This window comes from Cyanistes caeruleus, chromosome 1, assembly GCF_971803275.1.
Source record: "Cyanistes caeruleus chromosome 1, bCyaCae1.hap1.1, whole genome shotgun sequence".
NCBI classification, from domain to species: Eukaryota; Metazoa; Chordata; class Aves; order Passeriformes; family Paridae; genus Cyanistes; species Cyanistes caeruleus.
The window spans coordinates 20,119,655-20,129,123 of NC_141701.1; the positions used below are offsets into that span (position 1 = coordinate 20,119,655).

Consider the following 9,469-nt stretch of genomic DNA (forward strand, 5'->3'; position numbering starts at 1 on the left):
ATTACAGTTGTTCTTACTGTTCGAGTAATTGGACCCATAAGGGTAATGCAATAAGCTAGAGGACTATGTTCACAAACTCCTAATAGAGCTGTTCTAACAACCATGGTTACATTTGTTTGACAGCATTCAATAGGACCAGGGAGAACAAGAGAGGTTTGATTTTTCCCAGTGTGAACCTACAAGGTGATGCTGATATTGGTGAGCAGGCATGCACAAGTTTTCTGTCCAAGGTGTGTTGCATAAGGCAAAGTTTTTATTCCTGTGGGTAGACTGGTCATAGGTGGTATTTACATATATATAGCCTTTGAAATGTCAGTTACCACCAAGATTTAAATGTAGCCCTTAGCAGAATCAATTACTCTAAGTTCAACAGAATGATATGAAGGAAAAACTAAGTATCCTTCCATGAATTCTTTTTTCATCTTTATAAGCAATCATTTTGAATATTTAATATGATTATTTTTGAAAATTACTATACTTCAAGGAAGATACTGATTTTTTGTGGGTTTATCATTTTGATAAGGATATTGGCTAAAGTTTAAAAAAAATCTTCTCCAAATAGATCAATATTTTAATCTATTAATATTTTATATTGCTTTTGACTTTGATAATTTCTTTGCAAAAAGATGTAGTCTCTGGAATAATATGAATGCATGTATATGCATTATAATATGTACATGATAGAGTTTTGATTGTGTGAGCACCCATACTGGAAAAAAAAACTACTGATAACCAAAAACATGAAGCTTTTTTCTTTTCAGAAACTATAAATGACAAAAAAAATGTAAGCTCTCTAAATAATATATATAATCTGTAGCTTGGATACAAGAAGTTAATAAAATAATTAACTGAAATTCAAAGTCTTTTGACCACTGTAGTTACAGTACATAGTAAGTAGCTTGACAGGGAAAATAGACAATAAAGAAAGTATACACAGCCTGGGATTCTAGATAGTAATGTCAGCTCTTGCACTGGCTCTGCCTTTAAAGTAGCCAGTTAGGGTTGGAAAAATTGTCTAGGAAAATGGAAATTGTATAGAAAGAGGTCTATATATACAAAAAGCAGTAATACCATCATTCAAATGATGACCATCAGACTGTTGAAGTCTGAAATTATAATTTACTTAATACCCTTGGAGAAAAGGTATGTAAAAGAGTGATGTCATTATTACTTAGCAGTACTGAGATATTTGGGCTGTCAGTCACTGAATCAATGCAGCTCACATTAAGCATTACCAAAAATCATTGCCATCTACTGACTTCCCAGTGAAATGGTCTTTGTGTTAGTTGTGAGACTCAGTCTTTGAAACATTGCAGCCATGCTTTTCAAACTTGAAATTGCAAGTCATTCCAGCTAAAAGGTCAGAGCTTTTTCTGATTGAATTGTGCATAGATATTTGCTTGACAAGGCAAAATGAAATCATGTTATCCAAAGGAAATATTACAACCTGATTTTTTTTCTTCTAATGTCTTTTGTAGTGGAAAATTTTGCATTTAAAGGCTGCTGAGTTCTGTCCTTTTGACTCCCTCTTCATTCTTTTGAAATGCAATTACTGTTCAATGAAATGTTATTGCGCTATCCTATTTTTACAGCTGCTCTATGATCTACTGTACAATGTCGCAGCTATATAATGTTGCTAAATTTTCTTCCTATATCAATTTATCAAAATTTTATAATGAAGTAAAATGCAAGGATCATAGTAATTTTGTGTGTTGTTTTGTAAACACAGGACAATATCTGCAAAGACACATCACCAGGCAAATAACTTCAATATATTTGAAGGAATGGTCTGCCATGGAGTTCCAGTTGTGACAGTTTCAAGAGGCAAAGTGGTTTATGAAGGTGGAGTTTTCAATGTCACAGCAGGAGAAGGCAAATACGTCTCCCGTCCACCATTCCCTCCATATGTCTACAAACGAGTCAGGCAGCGGGAACAGGTTAATTAAACTAATAAATCTCTGTAATGCCTTGTACAACATGAGGATAACTAGCTCTTGGGAAGAGAAGTTTGGGGATTCAATGGTAATTTTCCTTACTAATCAAAATACGGCAAGGTGGGAGGAAATGAAATGAAGGACTCAATTTCTATTGCTCTTTATCTTACAGAAAAATATTATAGATTAGTTTCTGTTCTTACTGTAGTCTGTACAGCTCCTGAACCAAGCCTCAGTACTTTTAAAAATAAACATGTCCTAATTGCAGTAAAAGTGGACAAAGTTTTGCTTCTGAATAATCTAACTATGACATTTCATCACTGATTTCAATGAAAATCACAGGGCCTAAATTTCATATCAGGAAGAAATCTTGCACCAAGGAAGAAATAAAAAAAATTATATTTCTTTAATGGATCAGATACTTTGAGCTAAACCCTGCAGATGCTGAACATTTTTTTCTGTGTTCCAGCAAGAATGTGTTAAAAACTGAACATGTGCAAAGGGCACTGCTGGGTCAAGCAAGATAGCTCTGTTCAAGCTTTTGTTCTCTTCTGTTTTTGAAAGAGAAATATTTCAAATATATAAAGATTGGATTTTCAGTGCATATTTACCGTGCAAGCATTCATGATGCTGTTGCCTCTTTCATGTACTGTGAATAGGATTTTCAAAAGCACACTGAGTAAATACATTTTAAATCACCACCTGAATTAGTGGGATTCACTGCAGGATCTAAAAGCTGTATCAGATTAGCATCCATGTGAAATAAGGCCCAGTAAAATGCCCCCAAGATAATTCTGTGTATTTCTTTCTACTGTTGTTTTGATGAACTGAGAAGAGCCTGTAAAAGTGGCTGAATGACACTTTCCTCCAAAGACCACAATTTCACAGGATGCAGTGACCTTCCTGCACATAATACAGTATCAAAACTAATATAAACTGAAATGTATAAGAAATTTGATAATTGCACAGTTCTGAAAAACTTCCATGAACATAGTGGTTTCCATTTCCCATCAAAGCTTGAGAATTTTCTCTTAACCCAAATATAAATTGCAGCATATCCTCAGAAGTGATTTTTTAACCAGCTCAGCCGCCTGTAGCCAGCAGCTGGAATAGTGAGTGATAGATATCCACATAAGGCAGAATTTGCTTTGTGTCATTGATATTTATTTGCCTCTCTTACCTGATGTATTAAAAATATCACTGGAAAATGTGAATACCCTAACAAATAGAAGATTCTATAAAATGGGGTGGAACATGTTGTTTCTTTAAAAAATGGATTTATAGTTCTACTGTTAGTGTTGAACAGATTTAGCTGCCCAGCTCCTGATGAAAGCTGAGAACTGAACAGTTTAATCCCAGTGCAAGGGATCTTTTCCAGAGAGAAGTTAGATGAAAGTACTGAGATGCATTTCATAGAAAGACAAATTATCATAGGACTCCTATTTCAATTTTATTCAATTAGTAATTGCAAGAGAAGACAAAACAGTGAAAGATTTAAAACATTTTATTGCAGGTATGTCAACCTGTTCCTGTCAAGAGGGCACCATATACAGGCACAGTCTCAGGAGCATCCATCACACGAAAATAACAGGCTCGTTCCCCAGTTTTGGCTACTGCAGGTAACCTTCTCTTTTGGATTGTGAAAACTGCTTAATGCTCCTCCAAAACCTCAAGAAAACAGAAGATTTGCAGGCTATCTGGTGATAGGCTTGTCTCAAATAAGCCCTCACAGAAGCTGAGTTGTCTTGGTATCTGTAAATTCGACAAAAAAATGTGGTAACTCAGGCATGGAAAACCTCATTTTGATTGGAACCTTATTTTAAAAGTTCAGTTGAAAGAAACTGATGAGGTTTAGCTGCTAGACTGAGACATGGGTATGAAGGCCTATACAACACCTGAGTTCAGTTAGCAACAGGAACACAAAATGAAGCATGACTATTTGACTTGCAAATTTACAGGAAAAAACTAAAAAAACCCAACAAATCAGCTTGATGTTAAAAACTAAATTTGTTAGTGTCCCTGTGTTACAGACAATAGCCCCCCCAAAAATGTGCTATTTGGGTTAAGCTGACAGATTTGTTTTGCAAAAACAAAATCTGTCTTTGTGAAAAAGAAAGCTCCAGGGAGACTTTAGAGCAGCCTTTCAGTACTTAAAGGAAGCCTATAAGAGATGTCAAGAGAGAATTTTTTTTTTACATGGGCACAGAGTAGTAGGACAAGGTAGAACAGTTTTACGCTGAAAGAGAGAGTAGGTTTAGATTAGATATTAGGAAGAAATTCTTTACTGTGAAGTTGGTAAGGAATTGTCATGGGTTATCCAGAGAATTTGTGGATGTCCCATCTCTGGAAGTGTTCAAGGCCAAGTTGGATGAGGATCTGAGCAGCCTTCCTAATGGAAGGCATCCCTGTCCATGGCAGAGAGGATGGAACTAGATGATCTTTAATGTTCCAACCCATGCCATTCTGTGATTCCACAAATAAAGTTGCTGCAGCCAGTGCCAGCAGTGTTTGAACTGGTGTGAACTCATCACTGCTAACAGGAGTAAAAGCCAGCATCTCCCCTTCCCTCCTCTCCAGTGTTCACAGTGTGTAACTTGGTTATTGACAGCCCTCGTCTATGCCCTGGTGCTCGGCAGATCTTTCTGTGAGCAGAAACCAATTAGTTTTGTCTTCGGGGTTAGTCTTCTGTTGCCTTGGTGAGTTGAAGTGTCTCTGAGAAGAATCAAGCAAAGATCAATGCAGTGCAGCATGTGAGTGGGGTGAGGCAGCTGGGGACAAGGACTAGTGACAGCACCTCGCTCTCTCACTGTTTAACAGAGGAAATGCTTCAGGAAAAGGTAAAAACTAGGCAAGTCCTTCAGCAAGCACAGTCAAGCCATGCTGCTGCTGTGTGCCAACTGCAGCTGAAATGTTGTCTGCTACAGCAGGGGAGTTGATTACTATCAACTGGGGGGAACAGTGAGTTACAGGAAGCATGCCAAAATCCAAGCTGATGTTTTGGGTGCACATGTGTACCAACAATGAGATCAGTTTGAGAAATGATTTCCCAATAGGTGAACAGAAAGCCCCAGTTTGCACCTCACATAAAATGAGTCTGTTCTTAGTTATAATTAATATGGGACAGGAACAAAACCTGCTATGGTAGGAGGGTGAAATTAGCTTTTCCACATTTCATGGTATCATTCCTTTAAAGCTACCTTAGAGTGAACCTCATCCAGGCGTCAGTAGCAGCAACAGAGCGCAGTCTCCTATTTGTTTTCCTCTGTCCTAAGGGAAAAGCTTTTCTAATAGAGAGGACTAAAGGCCAAAGCTTCAGTAGAGTGAGGGAGCAATAATAATTCTTTCTAGCTCCTAGCACTCCTTCTCCATTATTACCTCTGAGTGACAAATTGCAAAGAAGAGATTTTCTTTTGAAAGATGATATCATATTGTCTTTTTCTTCTCTGTAGATAAAAGCAAATGAAAATGACCTTGCTGCCCCCACCAGCAGTTCCTTCTGGGTCCAGCAATCAATTCACAATCAACTTCTCAAGAACCAACATGAAACAACAGTAACCATTAAGCATTATACTTGGTTTCCTACATAAAATTGTCATTGAAATTTATCCTTGAAAAGACTTTTGCTGTAAGAATTGGAAAATTCTTTTTAGGAAAACAGAGTAATAATAAAAAAACCCCTGCAATTATAATGTGGCAAGAGTTCTGTATGTTCTTAAAAGTACGTAAGTTTTGGGATGGTATTTCTTAATGTTTATCTTTAGAGGGTATCAGCTACCCAATAATGTAAAAACAATGAACAATGTTGTTTAAGAACAAATTTTAAACTCCTGCTCTGTTGGGTCCCAGGAGATGAATCCTAATTCTCTAATTTTATATGTTAGGAAGGTCTCTATTGTGCTTCACAATGCAGAGAATTCTGAGAAAAGATGCTGAATTTTATTTTTTAAATTTTTCCTATCTGGAAGGGGTCAGTACAAAAATCCGCTGATTCAGGAGAACACTCGCTATTTTGGATCTGCTGTCACATCTCCATGTCACTGTCTTTAAAGAACTTTATATATTTTGTCCCTGCCAACTGCACCACCAAGCTTGTTTTGGTGGGTTCAGCTATTTCCTTTGTTGTATCCTAGGCAAACCTATGCCAACCATACCTGTGAATTCAGCTACACTAACAGTTTGTGCTCTGGTTTTATGAAGAGACACACACCCATCACCTGAAGGCTTACAAAGTGAGATCGCCAGAGCAAAACCATAATGCATGAATGCCAAAAAACCTTTTCAACTTAAAATGTGAGGGTTTTCCCAATATAACTAATACTTTGGTTTTTTATAGGATAGTATTCCTAAATTTAAAAAATCTCTTTTGCTCAATTTGTCTAATTTCCATTTTCAGAGGTTACTGTACTTCAGAAGCCTGATTCTGCTACCGTGTCTAGAAAAATTTTGATTTGGAGACCCTGAATGTTATTTAACGTTGTATTTTCATATGTAATAGCTCTTTTTTGAAGCAGCTGTTGCTGGGAAAAATTTAAGACAGTGTCATGGTTTAGTCCCAGCTGGCAGCTAAGTATCACACAGACATTTGCTCAATTTCCCCCCTCCCCCAGTTAGATAGGAAAGAGAAACAAAAGAGTAAAAATTGGAAAACTCTTAGTCTGGGATAAAGACAATTTAATAGGTAAAGTAAAAGCCATGCACACAAGCAAAGCAAGAAATTCACTCCCCATTGTCAGGCAGGTGTTCGGGCATCCCCAGGAAAGTGCTCTGAATGCACCCCCTGCTTCTTCCCCCAGTTTTACATGCTGAGCATGAGCATATGGTCTAGGGTGTTCCTGGCATCTACTGAGCTGTTCTGGCCTTGTCCCATCCCATCTCTTTGTACATGTCCAGCCCTCTTGCTGATGGGATGGGGTGAAAAACAGAATAGGCCTTGATGCTGTTTAAGCATTGCTCGTTGATAATGAAAATATCCTTAAATTATCAATTCTGTTTCCAGCACAAATCCAAAGCATAATCCCACACTAGCCACTGTGAAGAAAATTAACTCTACCCCAGCCAAAAACACGAACTGGAGCACTGGAAGGAGCACTGACTGAATTCTGAGCACTTCTGAATTCGTTCCACAATCTCATCCCTGAGCTATCACTTGCTCATTACATCCTTAAATTGTTGCTCTGTCTGTTTTGTAACTGTTGTGCTAAAACAGCAGATGCCACACACCAGGTTGGAAAGGTGGTTTAGAGATGACTTCTGTAGCCCATACCGTTTTCTTGAGCCTTTTGTGGGAAAGTGAGACGATAATTGTTTTCCCAGATGTTTAAATCCTATCTCATTTAGCCATAATCCTCAGGCTTCTCCACCACCTACTGAGAAAAAGGTTTGCTTGCTTTGACACTTCCTTCAGTCTGTTGGTCACTCTGATTGCTTTGAGCAGTGATACTGCTACATTAAAACCCTTCTTTTCTGGAGCAATGTCTGTTCAGGGAAGCCAAGGAACTGTTTTGTCAAGGCTAAAACACAGAAATGCTAAATCCTTTATTTGCTTAGCACTTCTCCTTTGAATGCTACTGGTTTCCACCTCTTTCCTGTATGGAAAGGCTGAAGATTCAAACACTGTTAAAGAAAGGAAATAATTCAGTTAGTCATGTTTTCATCTTCCTCTCCACCCAGACAGAAATTTGTGATCTCTAGTACTCCATTCTCCCTGGTGATGTGGATTCCAGTCAGGAGCAGAAAAGCAATTTGGGAGATCTGATCCCTGCATGCACAATACTTCTTTCATCCCCATCGTTTGCCAGAGAAAGCCTCATATAGCCAGTATATGATTTTACTGATAAACAATAGGATGTTTATTGCTGGCACTCGGGTGGTGCAAACACCCAGCCCCGCAGCGCTTCTCTCTGCAGCCTGAAGCTGCGGGGCTGGGTCTCTGCAGGCAGCGCTCCTGCGGCTGCAGCGGGCCGCTGGAGGGCAGGGCAGCTTTGATGCATCGGCTCTGAAACCAGGAGGAAGGCACTGCCGTGCACAGCAGTGAAACACGCTCCCGTCTGACATCTGCACCCCTAACGTGGACAGGGCACCCTCTTTTCAGGCTGTATTTCATCACAAGGACAGAGTGATCCTTTGAGCCTTGCTCTCCACTTTTGCGATGTAAAACAGAACTAGAGGAAAAGCTTTGATTATTCACTTCTTTTTTAACTGCATCTCTGGGCTATTTAAACTGCAATGATAACAGCGAGTCGATGTGATAATGTTGACAGAGCTAGGGTCACGATGACAGCAGTTATGTACCCAGTGTCCTCTGACCTTGCACACCCAGCTGCTCACATGGCTTTAGGAGCCAGCCAGGTTTGGGGATATGGGGTGGTGATAAGGAGAGATCCATAAACCCGGTTGCTTAAAGGAAATGTCCTTGTTTGCATTCCACTCCAGGAGGGTGAGGAGCACTAGCATGTCTCTCTGAATTACCTTCACAAGGCAATCCGGTCAGCCTTTCATTAATTTTACAAACCAGATTTGATCCAATTGGAGGATTTTTCACAGTAAATCAAACAGCTCCTCCGCTAGTGAAGGACATTTAAAAAAAGGAAGTTGAGTTCTGCTGTGAGCTTAGGGAAGGACAGGGATGACTGAGCCAAAAGCCAAACCCGAACTTCTCCGACTTGTTCTTAGCGCTGAATATGTTTCTGACAAGCCCTAGAGATGCATTTAGAGACAAAGCCCAGAAACATGATATTAATAGATACAAAAAAATTCTATTACACCAACAAATGAATAAAAATCCTTAATTTCAACTGCACCTATGTTCCCTCGTGCTCAGCAGAAAGAAGAACATTGCATGCTTTAATGGATGAGAAAGAATGATCTTTTGGAGATGAAGAAAACATGCTAAAAGAGGAAAGAAGATTATAAATGACAGAAGAAAAGAGCCAAAATAAAATGTAGGAAATCTGAGGAGAGGGTAGGCAAGAAGAGGAACAGAAATAATTGTGGGTGGAACACTGTTTGTTTTTTTTTGTAACTTGTAGACTTTTTTGTTTAAAAAAAAAGAGCAACTGAATCCTGTGGTTGAGGGTTATGGTTAACAGAGAGGCCAAGGAAATAGCTGAACAACTTGCAGAGGAGACAACTGAGGATTAACAAACTCCAGACTTCCCCTGCTCATAGGACAGGAACAAATGGAAGAAAACAAAAAGAAAATGGGGTCTGGAGAGAATGAAAAGTATGTCTCAGTGTAATGGGGAGTGACAGACCTGCCTTTTCATCTGTATAGCTGAAGGAATAGGTCTGGTACTGTAGACCAGTAAGTAAGAACTGTCCTACCACTGAGATAAGTGCTCAGAAGCCATGTCTAATGGGTTTTGAGTATCTCCAAGGATGGAGATTCTGTAACCTCTCTGGGCATCTCATTCCAGTGTTTGACCACCCTCACAGTAAAGAAGATTTCTTGTGTTTCAGTGATCTTCCAGTCAACTATCTCGTCTTTATGTTTGGAAGCAGCTACCAGGGGAAATTGACTCATCCAGATTGAGATG

The 9,469-nt window shown here is 38.9% G+C and overlaps 1 protein-coding gene across 2 annotated transcripts in view; it reads left to right on the plus strand.

The window, feature by feature from the left end:
* The window catches only part of DPYS (dihydropyrimidinase), a 30,116-nt gene extending 24,493 nt beyond the window's left edge, over nt 1–5,623 (plus strand). For both annotated transcript variants that reach the window (XM_023920627.2, XM_023920628.2), the window contains exons 8-10: nt 1,730–1,937; nt 3,448–3,553; nt 5,384–5,623. In XM_023920627.2, coding sequence (XP_023776395.1) covers nt 1,730–1,937; nt 3,448–3,522 — 283 coding nt within the window. In that variant the 3' untranslated portion in view covers nt 3,523–3,553; nt 5,384–5,623. The remainder of the gene's footprint in view (nt 1–1,729; nt 1,938–3,447; nt 3,554–5,383) is intronic.
* Nucleotides 5,624–9,469: the final 3,846 nt, after the last annotated feature.